Genomic DNA, 21374 nt, shown 5'->3' with positions numbered 1-21374 from the left:
ATCATCCAGGTCCATGGCCAGGGGCCATCACCCTCCACAAGACAGAGACCTGGGCAAAGGACAGAGACAAATGAGTGTTTGGGTGAGACCCTCACATCCCTGAGGAGAGGGGGAACTCCCTGAGGAGTGAGGGGCAAGTCAGTTGTCTGTCTTTGCTAAGACACTGTCTTGACTGTTCAGATTTCCCCCGGATTCTGGGTGTTCTCCCACCTGCATACCAGAACTGGTCCAGGGAACACTGTATTCCACATGATGTGTTGGAACTTCTTCAGTTTTATCCAGAAAAATCTTAGACCCAGGTTGGAGTGTGCCTTAGGATCAGAGTCCCAAGAACAGACTCTTCTGTGGAAGGTTGGGGTTCCCCATACCTTATAATTCCCCAGCTGATCATTTCCAGCCCAGTTCTGAACCACTGGAAAATGCAGCTGAGAATGAAGGGTGAGTCTAGGCATGAGGCATGGGTAGAGAAGGCCCTCAGATAGCAAATAACAGTTCCTCCCAAGGCCCCAGAAGGTGCCCTTCCCAAGGTGGGAAGGTTCTGGCTTGTTGTGCAATTAGTTATGTGACAGCTAAGAGGCTGAACTCTAAGCTAGACTCCCCAAATTGTGTGCCCTGATTTCACCCCAAGTCACTCTGAAGAATTCCCTGCAGATAGGAGTATTCTATTGGCTGTGGATAAGCTGTACCAATGACCCCAACAGCACCCTGGGAGTTCCCCCTCCTTCCTTGGCCTGTCACTGTCTCTTACACTTCCTCTTCATTCTAATGCCTATTGCCATGTTCGTGAGCTAAGATGCTGTTGCATGTTGGGAAGAGTCTGTATGGACCCAGAGCTCTTAGGGGCAGCCTGAGTTAGAGTGCTGAGTTGGGTCCCAGAGTGCTAGTATTGTGGAATGCTAAACCAGGGATTGCCTAAACTCTCTAGTGTTTGTCCTGCCCAGCAGGAGGGGGAGAGGCAAAATGTCATGCTATTTTGTCATAGGCTTGGAGAAGGGTCTCAAGCCATGAAATCTCTATCTATTATAGTTTTTGAGAGGTCTGAGGGTGGGAACACCCGGTGAGATAAGGTTAGTGGACCTGGAAGGCAGTGGTGTCCACTTCAACATTAAGCACCCTTTCAAACATGACCGTGACCTTCTCTTTCTCTCTCTTCCTTCCCTGCTGGGTCAACCTGGGAGGCCACAGAGACAGCTGAAGCCTCAGCCTCATCCACAGCGGATGTTGCTCCATTAAAAGGTAAACTTTTGGTGTGTTTATCAAGACTATCTCAGAGGACATCAGTGTTAGTTATTTTAACTAATGAGATACTATTTTGAGAAAATAAATATTGATGTTGTCTTGAACTACTTATGCCCCCACACATGCACACACAAACGCGCATGCACACACGCGCGCGCACACACACACACACATACAAAATTTTGAACACTATTAAATATTTATTTCCATATTGGTAAAGCTTCTTAATAAAACAATTCCTTCTTATTCCACTTCATCTTCTGCAGTTTCCAGTAACATTTGGTCAACCATAGTCTGGAAGTACAAAGTGGAACACTCCAGAAATAAACATTTTAAAATATATATATGCGCACAAAATTACATATACATATACATGCATATGTATGTATGTATATATGTATGTATAATTTTTGTTTTTTCTTTTGTTTTTCAGATCAGGGTTTTCCTGTGTAGCCCTGGCTGTCCTGGAACTCACTAGAGACAAGGCTGGCCTCAAATTGAAGAGCTCTGCCTGCCTTGCCTCTGCCTTCCAAGGGATTAAATTAAATAGCTGGATGAACTCTCAAGCCCCAGGCAGCATATGACAGGTGTCTTCTTCTAGCATAGCCATGGGGTATACTCTACCCTCACATCTTAGTTAGGGCTTCTATTGCTGTGATGAAACACCGTGACCAAAAGCAGCTTGGGGAGGAGAGGACTGATTTCTCTTACACTTCCTCTTCAGCCAACCACTGAAGGAAGTCAGGGCTGGGACTCCAGAAAGTGAAGCTGAGATCCTATGGAGGAACATTGCTCACTGGTTTGCTATGGCTTCCTCAGCCTGTTTCCTCACACACCTCAGGACCACCTGCCCAGGGGTGGTACTATACCACAGTGAGCTGGGCCCTCCCACACCAAGTACTAATCACAGCTACACCCAGAAGACCTGCTTACAGGTTAGTCTTATGGAGGCATTTTCTCAATTAACGTTCCCACTTCCCAGATATCTAGGTTTATGTCGAGTTGACAGAAACCGAGCAGAACACTCCCTGTGAGCAACTCAGTGGCTGTCTTAGTTCTTAGGTTGACTGGCATGCGCAGTAGCTGGGTTCTAGTTCTTAATAATGGCCTCAAGCATGATATTGAATTATAGAATGATATTTTATTCTACTTTATTGTCTATTGCTATTAACCTATGACAATGTTTGATTTGTAAATCAAACATTATCACATATTTATACATGTAGGAAAATGCCTGGTGCATGTGAGTTTTAGACTATAGCTTCAGGCACTCCTGGGGGTCTTAGACTGCATCTTTTGTAGTGAAGGGGATCAGCTATACTCATTGTACTTTGCTCCTAGGACTGGATATTGAGAAGTAAAAAGGAATACAAGACTGGTCCACCTATTTGCAGTATGCTATTGGGGACGAGAGTCAGTGGACAATGTCTGACCCTGATGGTCTGCAGGGCATGACTCTGGGCTCCACCTTCAATGGTCAAGAGTGTCCCCAGCTGCCTGAAAATTTGAACTGGAAAATTGGAAAAAAAAATCTGCTAAGGGTTGACATAGGTCCAAGGGGATGTCATGCCCTCCTGGCCTATTGCAATGCTGATGTCCGGGGGAATATGGTGTTGTTGGGGATGCTACTGCCCCATCAGTGGACAGACTGGCCAGAGACACATGGGACAAACACAACTATCCCTCACCAAACATCCAGCCTGTGATGGCCTAGCCAGGGTAATGTAGGGTCCTAGGAGTGACTCCATTTCTTTCTTGACTCTCTGGATAAGGTGGAAAGTGCTTGTCTCCTGACATGCCTAGTGTTTCAAGTAGAGGAGCTGGAGGAAACTGGGCTAAGCCTAGTCCCCCCTGCCCTCCATGGTATGTGGTGGCAATGTCACAGCTGAGGCAGCTGACTTCAGAGACAACAAGCATCCTCAGGCATCAGCTCTGGCCTTCTCTGGAACTGAGAGGCTCTTTGCTGGCCATCTATAGCTTTCCAGAATTTTCTCTGATGTAGGACTCAGATGGACATCCGTGTTAATTTCTGTCCCAGTACTCTGCACTCATTTCTGCCAGGCCAGCCTGTGGGTTTGGTACCAGAGCTGGAAGCTCTTGGTGGTGCTGTCTTGCTTTGGTCTCTCACCACGAGGCACCTATGGGGACACACCCTCTCTTGGTTAGAAATGGCTCCATCCCACAGGGTTTCTGCAATCCAGCGGCAGTGCTGATGCCCTGGGGTATATTGGGTTGCTGAGAGGGAGGCCTCTACACTATCAGTGGACAGGCTAACTGGAGACACACAGGCTCAGCTGTACCACCCTGACTTGATGAGTTGGCTGCAGCCAAGAGCACCCGCTGCCTTTATGGGGCAGATGGAAGTCTTCTCTAACTTTTGCAAACACTGCACACTCTTTAGGAAATATACCTATTTTTCTTGGCAGCCTAGAGAAGGCATCGGCTTGACAGAAGCCATCTCCAATCACCTAAATTATGCTGATCAGTAGTCTACCAATGCATTAAAGAACGGCTAAACACTAATGCAGCGTAAGTCAGGCTCAGCTAAACAATGAGCAAGGTATCCTTTCTGCGGCCCCAACGCCACCCAATTCACTTTTCTGCCCAGTAATTGACAACGCCCATGATTTACCAGACAACCTTCCAGCAATTACCGTAAATCAACTGGGTTCAACTTAAAGCCAAAGGATTGATCTGCTGTGAGAGGCACTGGAAGCTCCGTGCTGAATTAAATTAGCAGACCAAAAGAAGGGCACTTCGTTTTTATGAATGATCAGGGACACTGGAGGAAACACAAAAGTTGGGGATTGGTTTTGTTGGAGAGGTCTCGATATGCAGCCTTGAACTCCTGGTCCCCTGCTCCCACTTGCCTCAGCCATGTGACACCACTCGGCGTTCACAGAGGTCAGTTTCAGAAGATAAAGTGGCCGAGAAGTGACAGTTCCTTTCCTATAGGAGTGGCAGCATATTCGCATATGATTATTGGTGATAGTAATTATCATTATTATAATTATGTTACCAGCTAATTCCACTATTGCCTCCAGAGATTCAGGAAGGTGCAAGAAAAGTTATTTGATTATTTATTTGTTTGTTTTCAAGACAGGGTCTCACTGTGTTGTTTAGCTCTGGCTGGAATTCAGTTTTTGATATGTATAGACAGCAGGAGTAATGATTCTTAAATGGCTGGAAACATAGAAGAATCTCATGGAAAAACCATAAATTCTCAGATTTAGACCTAAATAACTAATACTTCTCTTTTTATAAGAGTCTAGCAATTCTTTACAAAAGAGACATTTGAAGTTGTCTCCAAGGGCATTTTAAATGAGGAAAAATCCACAGTTTAATTTTTCACTGCCCTGCTAACAGATACCTATTGACAGCCAATTAGCGCAAGGTCATGTTCACTGCCAAATACTACTTGTGGGAGCTGCCAGCTTCAAGGCCCCCACGGTGTCCACTATCGACTCTGTCTCCTCTGAGACTCTCTCTCATCAGGCCTACCATGGAGCCCAGGGTCCAGATGCTCTATACAAGATGGCAGCTGAAGACCATGATGTCATCAACAACTGGAACTCTGGGAAAAAGTGCCTGCCCTGGACAGATCCAGAGCTCACCAGCTTTTCCTCTGGTCCCAGTTTTGACTCAAATAGGATATGGCTTTGGAAAACTGTACTAGTTTAGCTGAATCCTGGTCTTCATTCCTTGCATCCCTTTTGGCTTTGAGATTTGGAAAGGCCCTTAAAGACCATGTCTGTTTAAACCTCCCCACTCATCAGTCCCAGAGAATGGTGCTCACTTGCTCCAATAAGCCACACAAAGGAGCGGAGTGGTCATGTCGAGCACGTCTGCTCATGTTTTCCTATGAGGATGAATGTCTTATATAGTACTCTTTCCAAGACTTCCTTGCCCCAGGCAATGTACTGAGTTGTTTCTCTGATCTGTGGAAGTTCAAGCTCCTCATCTTCCTGGACCCTGTTCCTGCCATGATGAAAATGCAGGGCTTGAGGGACTACCTTTCTCCAGATGGACCTTGTTTGACCATGGCCAAGCTCATCAGGGCTTCTGCTCTCCTGTGAGAATTTGTATGTATTTGTAATATGACTGGGCCCTCATTAGATTTTCACAACTATATCTCACTATTAGTTTCTACTGAACTTTCAACTAATTCAAACCCTTAACTCTTCACTTGACTTTTAAAATATGTGAGCTGTGTGGTGGTGGCGCACGCCTTTAATTCTAGCACTCGGGAGGCAGAGACAAGTGGGTCTCTGGGAGTCTGAGGTCAGCCTGGTCTACAGAGTGAGCTCCAGGACAGGCGCCAAAGTTACAGAGAAACCCGGTCTCAAAAAACCAAGAAAAAGAATATGACTGTGGATGTGGATGCATGCCACGTGTGCAGACATCCTTGGTGTCAGACAACGGTGTGTGATAGTCTGGAGTTAAGAGTTACAGGTGGCTGTTCACTGCCTGATGTGTGTGCTAGGAACCACGCTCCAGACTTCTGCTACAGCGGCAACCTTTCTTAACCATTGAGCTCTCTCGCCAGTTCTGACCTTGTTTGTTTATCTATCTATCTATCTATCTATCTATCTATCTATCTATCTATCTATCTATCTATCTATCTATCTATCTATCTATCTTTAAGATATAATCCCACTCTGTAGCTCAGGTTGGTCATGAATCTTCTGCCCCAGGCAACAGCCTGCTATGCAGCTGTGTGAGTGACCCTATACCACACCCTGTGGAACAAAACTTTCCTGAGCCCTGCTGCAGAATCATAATTCCTTCTTTCCAATCCACTAAGTTTCAGGGTTCTTTGTTCTACACCAGCAAATAACCACAACAGTTAAGAAATGATTATGCCCACTTTCCAAAACCTGCAAAATGTGCAGATCCTCTTCTAGCCAGACGGGAAAACTGATGTCACATAGAGCAAGGAGGAAAGTGCTGTGGGGCCACAACTCCAAGAAAATAGAGTGTTTCTAGAACCTACTCTTTCGATCACTGATGCGGCACGCCATTTATGACACTCTTGAAAACCAAAGGAACGGATAATGAGTTTGCAGAGCTGCAAGGGGCATCTCTGTCAACTGGCAGTGCTGGCTGGGAGTTCTCTACCTGCACATTGTCCCTGTCCTGCTGTGATCTGCCCAGGCAAGTGCACAGTTTAGCTTCTTAGGGGTGGGGACTGGAATGCATGCAGCATCACTTCTGGGTCATTCTAGTGGCAAACTAGTCACAGCCCTGCTTGTATTCAGAGGAGGGGAGATGCCATCAACTTGTTGCAGGGAGCAGGGCATGTGTTCAGGAAGGGAAGAATGCAGGTGGTCAGCCTTGGAGACTACAGAGCATGCATGTGAGCATGCAAGTGAGCAGGGAAGGGAAGAATGCAGGTGGTCAGCCTTGGAGACTACAGAGCATGCATGTGAACATGCAAGTGAGCAGGGAAGGGAAGAACGCAGGCGGTCAGCCTTGGAGACTGTAGTATGGGACTGGGAGAGCCAGAGTAAGTGGACAAAGCTCAGTTGGGGACCTGGCCTGATAGCCCACAGAATCACTGGCTTTCAGTGCTGTCCATCACACCGAAACATGACAGAGGTGAGGTCAGGGGCACCTGCCTGTCATGAACCCCTTTCTGTTGGCTGACTTACTAAAGCTTCGTTGAATGCAGTTCACTTAGGCAGGAAAGGATTTCTTTGGGCTGACAGATACGGAGAGATAGAGAGTCTACCACAGTGAGGGAAGTGTGATACAGTGGCTGGAGCTGGAAGCTGTCTGATCACATTTTCCACCCACTTGCAGGAAGCATAGATGGGGAGCAGGAAGTGGGGTGAGGGTATAAACCCCCGAAGCTGGCATACTTCCTCTAGCAAGGGCACCAAATATTCAAATATAAGACCTATGGGGGATATTTTTTACTAAAAAATGTATTTTTATGTGTGTGTGAGGGGGGGGTTGAGGAGAGAGAGAGAGAGAGAGAGAGAGAGAATGTCAAATGTGTAAACGTGTGTCCCCACAGACACCAGAAGAGGGCGTGGGATCCCTTGGAGCTGGAGTTAGAGGCAGCTGAAGCCTCTTGACCACTTGACTTGAGTGCTGGGAACCGAACTCAGATCTTCTGGAAGAGCAGCAAGTGCTCTTAACTGTGGAACTATTTCTTCAACCCCCAACATTTCTTTTTCATTTAAATAACAGCAAACGTCTTCTCTGGTTATGAGCTAGTGAGCTTGGAGCCCAAGTTCAGAAAGCTTCCGTATTCTCTGCCCCGCCCCCCAGATGTGGGGCACTGGTAAAGTGCCTTGCTGAAGCCCAAATACCAGGCATCCATGGCAAGTGTCCTGATCAACTTCAACTGTCGAGGTGACACAACCTAGAGCCACGAGACTCTTAGCTGAGCAACTGTCTAGATCAGACTGGTCTGTAAGCGTGTCTGGGGGTGGGGGGACTGTCTTGACTGTTAACTGATGGAGGAGGACCACGGTGGTCCTAGCAGGTGGTCCTAGGCTTTATAAGAAAGCTAGCTGTGTATAAACTGGCTTCAAGTCAGGTAGCAAAGTGCTCCCTCCCTGGCTCCCGCTGTGGACACCTTTGGCTGAGATGAAAGGTCTCTCTCTGCCAAGCCCAGTTGTCACTGAAGTTGTTCCGGCTTTTAGATGCTTTCGGGGCACTCGTCAGCCTAGGCAAGATGCCATGCCCTCACATCCCTCACCTGAATTTGAAATGTTCCTGTTCTTGAGGTGAGGTGGGAGGGAGGGGTTCCTAATGGCTTTGTGTTGAAAAGCTTGGTCAATGTTGGCCCCAGGGAAGCCGGACACTGGTTATATATTGGAAATTCCTTATGACTTTCAAGCTATGGGATTGGATGACCGTCCTAACCCCCACATAAAGTTCCCTGTTTTGTAAATATTTCTTACTCTGATTGGATAATATACTTAGTTTACTATACCTAACACATAATTAATATTGCAATATTAAGATTTTTCTGTGCCTTTTAAAATGAGTTTGTGGCACAGAGACCGTGTGGCCACACACACAGGACCTGAGCAGGCTCAAGCCAGAGGAGGTTCCAGCTCTGAGAGGGGAAAGTGGACACAGGACAAGAAGCTATTTGCAACTGATACTTCTAGGAAAGGAAAAATGAATTTTCTCCAAATGAGTACCACTGGGAATAGCAGCCACACGACAGGGAAGGCTCCATGGCGCTGGCCAACACAAAATGAACTCCTTGTTTGCTCCTTGTGCGAGTTTTGTTTCATTTTGGCACGTTTCATTTTATTAGTTTCCTTAAAGATTTCTGATTGTGTTAAAGCTCACTCCCACTAGAGCCCCTGTTTTCCATCCATCTTGTCTTCTCTCAACTCCAGGCTTTTGTGCTAAATTAAATCAAACTTTAAATCAATTTTCTACTGCTCAGCCTCTTGCCACTTATTATCCTGGAAAAGAGGAAAGAAAACAAAACAAACAAAGAGGCAAAAATGGAAACCTTGTCTGCTTGAAAATGGCTTCTCAGATGTCCTGACCAGAACCTGCAGCTGCCTGAGCCATGCTGGTGTCCCTCAAATGCCACAGCCTCCCACACTCTGCCCTGCTACTTTCAGTACCCACAGGCCCTCTCTCCAGGGCAAGCAGGGCTTCCTGCCCTGCCCCACCTCCTGTCTGTACCCTCCAGTTCCTGCCTATGCTGCTGAGAACGACTGCCCCTGTGACGAGTGTGAGCTCCTCAACCACAGTGGATCCCCCAACACTGGGACAGAAGGAAGGCCCTGCTCCCAGGTCGAGCCACACCCGATTTCTGGCTAATAGCTGCTGCTTCTGCTCTCTGTGTGACTAACCTCACGTTCTGGCCTCCTGGCCCTCCCTGAGGTAGGCTGCCACACACACACTGTCCATGACTACTTCTGAGCACCAACATTAGGTCAAGACCTGCTCTTCAGAGGCCATCGGGTGACTCAGTGGTCCTTGGTGGCCCCGGTGACATGTCTAGTCTCTCACCACTCCTTTTCTAATTATCTGAAGATCACTTAGGCCTGTGGCTCTGTTCCATTCTTTTCTTTGGTTTTCATTGTTTTCTCTATTGGTTAAGTTAAAAGTCATTAAAAAGGTGGATGTGAGTGGACAGGCCGCTGTGAGAAATTATAACATGACACAGAAATCTCACTGGCTACTGTTCTGCTGTCTTCCCAGTCCAGGTCCGCTGTCCTCCCAGCTCATTCCCAGGTCTGCTGTCCTCCCAGCTCACTCCCAGGTCCTCTGTCCTCCCAGCCCAGGTCCTCTGTCCTTCCAGCTCCCTCCCAGGTCCTCAATCCTCCCAGCCCAGGCCTGCTGTCCTCCCAGCTCCCTCCGATGTCAGCTGTCCTCCCAGCTCATTCCCAGGTCCGCTGTCCTCCCAGTTCCCTCCCATGTCCGCTGTCCTCCCAGCTCATTCCCAGGTCCTCAGTCCTCCCAGCCCAGGCCTGCTGTCCTCCCAGCTCCCTCCCAGGTCCGCTGTCCTCCCAGCTCCCTCCCATGTCCGCTGTCCTCCCAGCTCATTCCCAGGTCCTCAGTCCTCCCAGCCCAGGTCTGCTGTCCTCCCAGCTCACTCCCAGGTCCACCCCCAGCCTTACCAATCTAGCTTATTTGTATTTTCAAACTCCGTATTAATCATTTCAGTTTTATTTCACTGACTTCTAAGAGCAAAGTTACTCAAGGATTAAAATAGTTCTCCACCATGCCTGCCACAAGACAGCAATTCATCCCTCCCCCGTCACTTCCAGGATCAGCACTTTCAGTCTCTTAAATGGGATTTTCTTTCTTTCCCCAAATACCATGTTTATGTTACTGCATCTTGGCACAATGTTTTAGCCATTATCTGGAGGATTCCAAGCACAGCTGAGACCTGACACTGTGCCTCTAGCCTCCTCCCGCTCTTCCCCCTTCTGCCCCTCCCTAGCGCTGCTTCATCAGCCCCACCCTGCGTGCTCTCCAGCAGTGAGAAGCTGGCTCATGGCAGTATTCCTCTGAGGACACATCCTCTCCCTTTTCTCTCTCCAGAGCTCCTGATCAGATGGTTTGTCTGTCACGCTTTTGTCATTTCTTTCCTCTTCTAGGTGTCTCAAATTGGAAGTCTCACTTCTGAAGGTTTTGTTCTCTGTCTCCTCCGGGTTCGCAGTCTTTCTCATAGGAAGTGAGGGGCAGTTCTCTGTTGTTGGGATGTGCTAGGGATTGAACTCAGAGCTGGCACAGGCTGGTTAGTATTCCTCCCCTGAGCTGCATCCCCTTGAAAAGGGGTTCACAAAGTTGCCCATGCTGGCCTTGAACTTGTGATACACTGGCCGTAGGCTCCTCCAGAGTAGCTAGGAATTCAGGCCTATACTACCAGGCCTGGTACAGAATTTTAAATATGGAGCTTCTCCCCTCTGCGTTTCTGTTTCTATAGCTGACACCTTCTCCTTCCCCCAGCCTTCCTCGTTTTCCTTCTCCTCCCTCTTCCTGTTTTCGTCTGAGTTTCTTTTGCCATCTTGGCCTTTACTGCTAAGAGGCTAAAGTCCTGGAAGTTTGATGTGTTCCACCTGGACCACTGCCCTCGCAAGCCCCGGAAGTTCTTCACTTTCCTCTCTGGACCAGGGAGGGGGCTGCTCCTAACCGGAAGGCCCTGAAAGCTAAGTGTGAAGTGAATTTTTTGGAGACAGTCTCTTGCTGAACCTGGAGCTGGCGGCCTGATTCAGCTACACTGGCTGCCTAGCAAATCCTGGGACCCACCTGCTTTCTGTGTGGGTGCTGGGGATTGAACTCAGGTCATCACAGCACCTGACTGAGCTGCCACCCTAGTCCTCTGACAGCTTTTGAAGCTGACTCTCAGCCCTGGCTCTTGGTCTTTGCTCCTCTTGGTCTGTATCCAGTGCCGCCGGTTCCAGCCAGTTGGGACAGGCCTGTTCTGCAAGTCTCAGGCTCCTGTGCAGCCCTCAGCCCTGCCTGGGATCCAGGTCAGTCAAACACAGCAGCTGCCTCTGGCCAGTCTGCCCAGCATCAGAGGCTGTCTCCCTCGTCTTAACTATGACCATAGTTGTAACTTGTTAGGGTGTTAGGGAGTTGAAACAGTTAAATTTGATTTTCTACATCTGCTACCCTTACCTAGAAGGTTGGATTTTACTTCATTTTTCAATAAACTAGGAAGGAATTTTGAAGTGTGTGTCCCCATCTCAGATCCTGGTTTCAGGGACCCTGCTCAGTCTGCTTCCTTTTTTGTTCAAAGGTCCTGGTGTAGACTTCCCCCATTCTTTTTTTTTTCCTCTCTTCAAGACAGGGTTTCTCTGTGTAACACTCCTAGCTGTCCTGGAACTCACCCTGTAGACCAAGCAAGCCTCGAACTCACAGATATTCGCCTGCTTCTGCCTCCCAAGTGCTGGGATTTAAGGCGTGCCCCACCACTGCCTGTCCCCCCCCCCCATTCTTTTGCTTATTTTTGCTTCTCATTTTTAGGCCAAATCTCCCCAAACTTCCTGTCTTTTAAGAAGCAGATAATTCTAGTTTATTCTTGTTTATTATGAGTGCTAAAATGTCAGCACCTACTCTTGATGTCCTGTGGCTTGCTTTGGACTCTTTCTCTGGCACTACTGTTTTTCTGTCTTGTACTTGCCATTGCAATTCTGGTCCATCGCTACTCAGTGCCAAGAGACACACAGGTTAAGGCCTGAGATCACTAAAGTGAGTCTCCAAGTAATGGAAACGCACAGAGCTGGCCACCAAAGCGCACGAGGAAGCTTCATGCCATGAGAAAACATTCCGAACAGAAGTTGAAATTACAACTCAAAAAAGACAAATGATAAAGTCATGGACCCCTTCCCTGGAGAAAGTGCAGAGTCTGCCGACTAGAAAACTTCGGAGCATGTTCTGGGGAAGGCTGGAGGGATGAGGGCAGACAGGGCTCTGGAAAGCAGCCCTGCTGGGCCTTTTATGTCTGAGCTCATGAGAGCCACCTGCCTCATCTCTGTGCAATCAGTTGCTGGCCCTCTTGGCCTAGGCAGGAGAAAGAAGAAATAAAGGCTTTGAGAGGGAACAAGGACATGGGCTATGACTGATGCTTATCTGAGCTCTGGGCAGTATCACAGGCGGTTGGATGTACCCTTTCCTGACAATTACAACAGCTGGCTCAGGCTCTCCGCCGAGAGGGACTGACTCCTGGGCCCGGCTGTCACTGTGAACAGTGAGCAGGGCGTATTTTATAGGAACCAGATACTGAGAATTAGTCTATTACATGTACTTCATGAAATTAGATAGGGATCTGTGGGTTGACTGTGACAGCAGTTGGAGATCACACTGTAGAAGCTAAATTAGGAACTTGTATAGCAAGGCTGCTTCGGGAGTCAGAGTTGGTTATGGAACGTCGGTTAGGTCCCAGTACCATGGAAGGGTCAACAGACACAGAAAGTCACAAGAGGAGTCTTGAGCAGAGACTGGTATCTGTTGAGGTATGTTGGCTCCTTTCACAGATGTGCCGTTCTCCCTGGAGATAAAGGACCTGCACTGACCTGGGGTGGGTATAAGGTTACTATACCCTTATGCATCCAGGCCAGTGAATGGGGGATGTGGTTACTGTCATTTGATTAGCTGCTCTCACTAGAAGCTGTCAAGGTCTGGAAAAGATGGCAGCAATGGGAAATCTGGGAGAGACGTGCTCTAGAGCCGTTTGATTGGAGGTAGGGATGCCTGGTTCACTACAGGGTATACAGTAGGGAACACATGGGGGAGCCTGGAGTAGAGGGGTCTTCACCCAAGGGAGGGGACCTCAGGGCTGCCAGCACCTAGCATCATGCGACATCACAATGAACAACTTCCAAAGGAAGCACGGCAGGCTGAGTCGAGCAGGGGGTGACAAAGGAGTCCGGTGTACAACGGTGAACTTCTGGTAAAGAGCAGCTAGCGGCTTCATCTGTTGGGCATGGCCTCATCACAGCCGGATCACACAGACACCAAAGCAGGGTGCTCTGCAGACAGCTGGGCCTGCAGGACTGGAGCCATCTAATCCTTGCAAGAAGTAAAGCCAGGAGTCTGCAGTCATGGCCTCTGCACCCATGCATTGAACCTCTATGGATCATTAATATTTCTAGTTATATCTAGACTGAATTGTGTCTTCTTGTCATGAACTGCTAGACAATACTGCATAATAACTGCTTATATTTAGATTGCCCCAGGTATTATAATCAACCTGGGGATGGTTTCAAGTTTATCGGAGGGGATGCAAAGACTACATGTGAATAAATAAATCACTGTACACAGGGATTTGAACACTGATGGAGGGTTCTGGAACTATCCCTGCAGATAGTGTGGGACAGCTACTATATTCCCTGGGGAAAGAATACAGAAGGGAGGATAAAGAACACGTGCCAAGCCATACCCCCTATCAATGCTCCAACTTGGAAAGGACACTCAGACCCCCTCATTCAAAGCCAGAAGTTACAGGGCCTTGGTATACAGGAGACTGTGCATGTCCCAGTGGTTCCCGCAGCATGGGAAAGACCAAATGGTCCATGCAAGCAAGATGTGAATTTGGGTGCAGGAGGCTGTCAAGTTCTGTCACACCTGTGTTGAACAGTCTGAGAATGTCAGAAGTGTCAGTTTGGCTTGCTTGTATCTTTTTCGCATCCTCAACACTAGCTTGAATAGAAACAGGGCTGGGGGTAGGCTTCATCCCACAGCCTGCAGTAATGGAAGGAGCTGGCTACAAGTCAATCACTTGGTGGCTTCACCTCATGTATTCCAATGGTTACCTCCATTCATGGTTTCTCTTCTGTGGTAGTTACGTTACATTGCCTTTCTGAAATTCATCCGCATTCAAAATGAAAACATATTGCACGGTAATGTGAATGAGCTTAGTCCACTGAATTATATGCTTTAACAATGGATACTATGGTATCATTTATGTCATGCAAATTATACAATAAAAATAAATACATAGGGTTGGAGAGATGGCTCAGTGAGTAAGAGCACTGGCTGCTCTTCCAGAGGACCCGGGTTCAATTCCCAGCACCCACCGGACAGCTCACAAGTCCAATTTCAGGGGATCTGACACCTTCACGCCAATAAAGTTAAGTAAATTATAAAAATAAATAAATACATAAATACATAAATGATTAAAACTGCTTGAGGAAGATGGCCACATAGGTAACAGCACAAATGGACAAAACTCATGAGGGTGGACCAAACTACAGTGAACAGGATGAAGACGGCTCTAGTCCAAACTGGGAATTCCTGATCTCATCAGTCCAGTTTTACATGGGAGGAAAGCGAAGTCGTGAGCTCAGTGGATCTGAAATGGTTTGGAAGTCCATCTAGCGTGCTTCCCATAGGGTTAGGGCAGTCACTCTTTTTTTCAACTTAGGTTTTATTTGCAAAATAGAACAATATTACCTACATGACAAGGATGATACTGGAATCTAATTGCACAGCAATTCTATAACCAAGGGCCAGACTTAGCACACTGAATGCTTAATGCTTAAATTTGAGCCTGGTTGTCCACAGGCCTCCTTCCCCGTGAGTGAACTGAGGCTGGTCTGAGCGGATCACCCAAATGGGGAGGTCCCCAGTAGTACAGGGAATAAATACCTCTATTTGAGGCAGAGACTGCAGACGTAGAGTCACACAGGGATTCAGATTTCAGTGTCAGGTTAGATTGGTCTGAAGCCCATTTTTCTGGATAATGAGAATGAAGTATGTGCACACATGTCTTTGTCAGAAGCGCTAAGCAGCTGAGTGGAAGACGGGAAGTGCCTCTTCTTAAGCTAGGCGGGGATGTACTCTGCCAATGTTAAAAGGAACCGTTTTCATCTCAGAAGTTGGGAGTGTGCTTTAGGAAAACAAGCTGTGATATGGGAGTATGCACAGGGGTAAGACAAATTGAGTACTGTCCTTGCTTGCACTCACACTCAAACCTTAGCCCCCATGCCCCACCTCGCTGTCCTGGCATAATGCCCACGGGACGCAGGACCTTCACGCCTTACCTGGGGCTTGTTCTCATCTTTGTCTTTGTAATAGAAGAGTTGATCACCACGCAGCACGAACCATCGCTGCTGCCAGTTCTTCATGATGCTCCTCTGCTTCTTCAGCCAGCCGGCCTTGAGTACAGGGCCCAGCTTGTGGGGGGCCAGGGGCCTCCCTGGGCTCCGGTTCTGTTCCCCCATCACCAGGCTCTTGGAGCGAGCTGGAAGCCAAGAACACACAGTGAATGTGGAGAGACCTAGGTCAGCCTTGCAGCTCCCATCTGCTCCCCACTGGATCCCAGGCTACCCCGGGACCAAGGCCTGGGGTCCAGAATGGCAAGACAAGTTGGATCCACTTTCTGCTTGGATTTCCGGGGCATATGCCAGAACACTTCAGAAGGAGCATGGGTTTATGTACTTGCAGGGAGGCATACAGCCTTCCTTCATGAGTTTCCGCTCTGCCACTGGGATCCAGAAGTCTCCACTTCTCTGGGTTTAATCCTTATGGATAAGCCTCACCCCAGGACCAAAGGTCCTTATCCTCCACATCACTACTCTACTAGCGCAGACATTTTGTTTTGTGTTTCTCGCCCATTCAGATCTTGGCTCTGGCTGCTGGTGACGTCCGACGCAGCCTTTAAGACTGAATTCAAAAGAGCCACCTCTTGGCCATTGGTACTGACCTTGCCAGCCTTGTCGCAGCAGAGCTTTGACTGAGCAAGGAATGCGGCCACCCCTATGCTGACCTCCTACACTAAGAGAGAACGGTGGCCCCACACAGTGTGCTTTTCGAGGGAAACTAAAGAGAAATCGGAGGGGTGCTTGGGAGCAGCACAGCCTTGCTCCTTCCCACAACACAGCCACCGCTGTCTTCCAGCAGCACCGGGCACAGGGGTGAACATGTTGTGTTTGTATTTCAGATGGATCTACATCCTGCTCCCATCTGGCTGCTGGGCCTGGCCTATGCTGCATGATACAGAATCAACACTCTTAACCCTGATCACTGTTTAAAGACATTAATCTGTCTGGTTATGGATATGCCTTTCCTACACATGATGTTTCTGCCACATACCACCTGTGGACTTCTAGAAGTCCTTATCCACAGTCATGACAGTCCACACGGTATTGCTTTGGACCAAGAAACTCAAGTCACAGCCAGAGAAGTGTGGCAGTGTGCCCTTGATAATAGGATCCACCAGTCTGACCATGTTTCTACCATCCTGAAGCAGCTGCTCTGATAGAAAAACAAAAGGGCCTTTTGAAGATGCAGTAACAGCCAGTTACAGTGCCAGTTATGTGGCAGTAGCCTGGAGGGCTAGGGCAGGGCTCTCCAGAAGGCAATATATGCTTTGAATCAGCGTCCATTATAACATATTGTTTCTCCCATTTCCAGGAATCAAGGGGTGGAAAAGGGAATAGTTCCACTCACGATCACCTCTAGTGATAGGAAAAGTTTTGCTTCCTGTTCCTGTGACCTTAAGTTCTGCTGGCTTAGAAGTTTTGGTTCTAGAACAGGGAGCACTCCTGCCAGGAGACATAACATTCCATTGAACTGGAAACTCAGACTTTACCCTGGCCACTTTGAGATTCTGATGCCCTTAGGCCAACAGCCTAAGAAAGAAATAAGTGTTAGGAGGGGCGGTTAATCTAGACTACCAAGCAGAAATTGGATTTATTCTCTACAATGGAGGTAAGAAAGATTATGTCTGGAGTACAGGAGCTCCTTTAGACCACCTCTTGGCGCTTCCATGTCCTGTTAATTAAAATCAATGGGAAACTGCAACAGCCTAATCCAGGACAGATGACAAAGAACACAGATATTTAAGGAATGAGGGTATGGTCACTCCTTCAGGAAAAGAGCCAAGACCTGCGGAGGTTCTTGCGGAAGATGGAGGAAATACAGAATGGGTAGTAGAGAAAGGTGGCTATAAACACCAGCTAGGGCCATGTGACCAGAAGCCAGCCAGGATTATAACTGACATGTTTCTGCCATATTTTGTTAAGAATGTGTTTGCACAGATATTTGTTTTCTTTCCTTGATTTCTCGATCATGTAATGTAACATCAACAGAGAGACTATCAGTGGTAATCAGACTTAAGTTTTACAAAAAGAATTACTAAAAGAACATCCCTTGGCCAGGCGGTGGTGGCACAGGCTTTTAGTCCTAGCATTTGGTAGGCAGAGGCAGGTGAATCCCTGTGAGTCTGAAGCCAACCTGGTCTACAGAGTGAGTTCGAGGACAGCCAGGACTGTTATACGGAGAAATCTTGTCTCGAACCCCCCTCCCCCCACACACACCAAAATGTCCCTCAAGGGACAGTACTCCTCTTCTAAATTTATAGTGCATTTGTGGTTGTTTGAGGGACAGTTATATCACGTCAAACGTAATTCCGACCTGCTTAAATACATAATTTGTGTGCAATTGTATGTGCGATAGTATATTTCTGTTTTCGTTAGGAAATTAATCATGTCATAAGGAGATATGATTGTATGTCATGTTGACATAGGGTGAACTTATAACAACTGTTCTTGTTTGTTAACAGCTTCATCTGGAATTAACTAAAATGCAAATGGCTGGGCACACCTGTGGGGAATTTTTTTCTTAATTAAATCATTTGCAGTGAGAAAACCCACTTCTCAGCCGGATCTTTGAGGTGGGAAGATCCGCCTTTAACCAGGGCCACACCGTCTGCTGTCAGTCTATACAAAGGAAGAAGGACGCTTGCTCTGTCTGCCTGCTTTCTCTCCCTCCTGCTCGCAGTCCACGCCTTCTCTGGCATTAGAGCAGATACTTCTTTGGGATTCTGCAGTATACTGAAGACCACCTGAGACATGCAACTTCACGGACTGGACAACCTCCTGGATTCTTGGACCTTCTGCTGGTAGGAAGCCATTGCTGGAGTAGCTCGACCACAGCCTGTGGGCCATTCTTATAAACCCCTTTCTATATATATGTAGACTCATTCTATAAGTTCTGTTCTTCTAGAGACTCCTCACTAATTCAGCAAGGAAGGCGTGGCAGCAGGGGCATGAGGCAGTCAGTTACACTGTGTTCTCGCTCACTAAGCAGAGGTAATGAATGCCCGTGTTCAGTCCAATTTTCATTTAGGGCCCAGTTGAGAACCACAGCCCATTGAATGGTGCCAAGATTAAAGGTGGATCTTTCCACTCCTGTTATCCCGACCTAGGAACTCCTTCACAGACATCTATGTGCCCCTAGATCTTGTCAATTGACAATCAATATTAATCATCAAAAGTCCACCGCTTGTTGATCTGATACCAAAGATACTGTGCTAAAGCTATAATCTTCACCCCTCATCATCACAGGCTCACAGCTATCTCATAGTGAAAAATGCATCCAGTCCAACTTCAAACATCCCCACAAATCTTCAACAGTTCTAATACATCAAAGAGCAAGTTACACACTTCCAATGCACAATGGCACAGAGTAAACATTCCTGAAAGAGGGGCGTGAGGACATGGCAAGGAAAAACTGGACCATAGCGAGACCAAGACACAGCGGGACAAACATCAGATTCTGCAGTTGCATGTCCGTCACTGGGACTCAAAACGAAGCATCTAGGCACTAGAGAGCATGGGAAGCATTCCACCTCGAGCTATGCCATGGCTCTCTCGGGCCAGCTCCAGTCTGCACTTGCATTTTTCCTTGGAAGATCTCTTGTGGCCCTAATATCTCCAAAACCCCAAGTCTCATTTCAACAAGACTTTACCTTTACAGTTTCACACAATGGACCCCTCAGGGCCTCACTGCAAAAACTATGACTCCCACCACACATTGTCTGGCTTCAGCGGCCATATGGAACCGTCCCTCAAGTGACATTCTCAGTTTTGGCTCCCCTCTGAAATTAATTTGGATTTTCAGAAAACAAAGCCTCTGATCTACGGGTTCTTATCCTTAGGGTACCTTTCATATTGTTCTTGTACGGAGATGTAGATTTCTCTTTAATGGTGATAATCTCTTCAACAATTATAGCTATTTTTTTCAGTTCCTATCTATCATGTCTGCAACTTTACATTTTTCTTTCCTTGCCAGACAGCACATCTTTCTGTACTTGTTTTCTCTCCACTTGCTGTCTTTCTCTGTAAACCTAGGGAAGAGCAGTGAGAAGTAGCCATGACACATCCTGCATGCTATACTGTCTAGAATTTCCTCACCAAATCACAAATCAGTCCATCACTTTTGCATTCAGCATTACTGACATTCTCAGGATATGGGAAGGTTGCAGCTAGATGGTTTTCCAGAATATGTTCTTAATGACTTGCAGCTCAGTTCCCAAAAGACCTTCTTCTCCTCCAAAACACATTGTTTATGATTCTCGCAGCATTCTGTCCTTCCCCTCACTCACCAGAGTGACTCACCAAACTCTCATCACAGCACATTAGGGATTTTCTAGTTCAAACACCTAAAAACCTAAAAGTTTATCACAGCAACAGCCCCACTCCTGGTACCAAGTTTCTGTATTACAGCCACATTCCTGGTACCAAATTTCTATATTAGTTATGTTGTTTTGTTGCTGTGGCACAGTTTTTGGCCAAAGCAACTTAGGGAAGGAAGAGTTTTACTTTAGTATACAGTTTGAGGGTCCAGTCAAGAGAAGCCAAGGTAACAGTAGCATGAGGCAGCTGTCACATTGCACCTGAACTCCAGGTACAGAAGGAAGCAGATGATGGGGTTTGGTTTACTTTTTCCTCTCTGTTCAAGCTCTAGAGCACCAGTCAGTGGAATGGTTCTGTCAATGTTTAGAATGGGTCTTCCCAGAAATTCCATTGCAGACATGAGATTTGTCTCCAAGGTGAGTCTAGAAGTTGGCAATTGAAAATATATAGACTTCGGGGAAAGACTTGGGTTTACCTCACTGCCAGCACTATGAACTTCTCCTCAGTCTACAGGTCAGCAACTCCAGACTATATAGGTTTACAATGCCTGCTGCAGAGCAAGTGGGAGGAGGAGGAGGAGAAACTGGCACAGAGGAGGAGAAACTGTCCCAGGGGAGGAGTGATCATCAAGCCCTGCCGAGTACTTGGCACATCAACTGGTAGCCATGGTGATGATAACCGTGATAAAGGGAATAGGAGGGTGAATGCTTACACGGATAATTTGTTTCCTGAGTCTGAGCAGCAAGCAGTGGGCCCGCATAACAGAAGAGGTCTTTCTATAGCTATTGGCGCTTCAAGTGCCTTTATATACGGCTTCCTCAAAATCGTGTATGGCTGTGATTGACACACCACTTTCCTCATGGCCAAGTGTGCTGCAGATCACACTTTGCGGAGTCACACTCCAGAACTCAGGAGGTGCAAAGGACAGTATTAGTTCCCTTCCTCTAGATGGTTGATCAAGTGGGACTCCCTGCTTGACCAACTACGCACAGGAGACACCTGATTCATCACTGATGGGGAGATCCACATGCCTGAAGGTCTTAGTTTCTTAGGTCTCTTTCCTTGCCCACATGAGGGCATGTGTGCCCATTTGATTGGTGAGTTTTCTTTTCTACGTGTCAATGTGTACATCTCCAGAGCTTTTTTTAAAATCAAGTTCAATAAGATTAAGACATCCAGTGCATGGACTTTTGTGTTTTGATTGCCTGATGTGTCTAACTAAAGACTCGGCAGGCGGTGGCGGCTCCGTGAGTGAGGATTCTCTGTTGGAGTGGGTGACTTAATCTCCACCGACCACTCTTGAATTCTTCCTTTCAGGAGGCGCTTAGAACCTGCCCTACTCCACGAAGGATGAAATAGACCCCGCAGGTGTCTTCAGTGGGACATGAGGCTCTGGACTGTTTTCAGGCTGTATTTATAGATCTGTCTTTATACTCTGTCACAAAAGATTCTGATAGTTGCCCTTTCTACCAGACAGACATGTTCTCTTCCTCCCTCTAGCATACTAGGGCAGCTGGCAGCAGAACTTGACAGTCTCAGGGACTAATCAGCATAGATGGGCCCTCCGGAGTACACTGGGTGGGGTCTACAGATGCCAAATGGCTTCTCCAGGAAGGCTGAGCTTCCTGGGCCCAGGTCAATGAATGCAAAGCTTAGCAATACAGGCAATAAGTGATGGCTGCCCATGTTATTGGCATGCATGTCCCTTGACATGTCAACACAAAGGGAGAGGCTTTCCCTGATTGTCAGGCTGTAGACACCAGCTCTCTCGGGAGCTCCAGG

General features: G+C 47.4%; 1 protein-coding gene across 4 annotated transcripts in view; it reads right to left on the bottom strand.

Moving 5' to 3' along the window:
- Arhgap22 (Rho GTPase activating protein 22) overlaps positions 1-21374 on the bottom strand; it is a 153856-nt gene that overhangs the window by 82903 nt on the left and 49579 nt on the right. For all 4 annotated transcript variants that reach the window (XR_009057138.1, XM_057769749.1, XM_057769752.1 and 1 more), the window contains one exon: positions 15216-15415. Coding sequence is in view for 3 of the 4 variants with exons in the window: in XM_057769749.1 (XP_057625732.1) it covers positions 15216-15415 (200 nt within the window). In the remaining variant the exon portion in view is untranslated. The remainder of the gene's footprint in view (positions 1-15215; positions 15416-21374) is intronic.

The sequence above is a fragment of the Chionomys nivalis genome, chromosome 5, assembly GCF_950005125.1.
Source record: "Chionomys nivalis chromosome 5, mChiNiv1.1, whole genome shotgun sequence".
Lineage (NCBI taxonomy): Eukaryota > Metazoa > Chordata > Mammalia > Rodentia > Cricetidae > Chionomys > Chionomys nivalis.
Note: the sequence above shows the minus strand (reverse complement) of the source record. Positions and strands in the feature narration are given on the sequence as shown.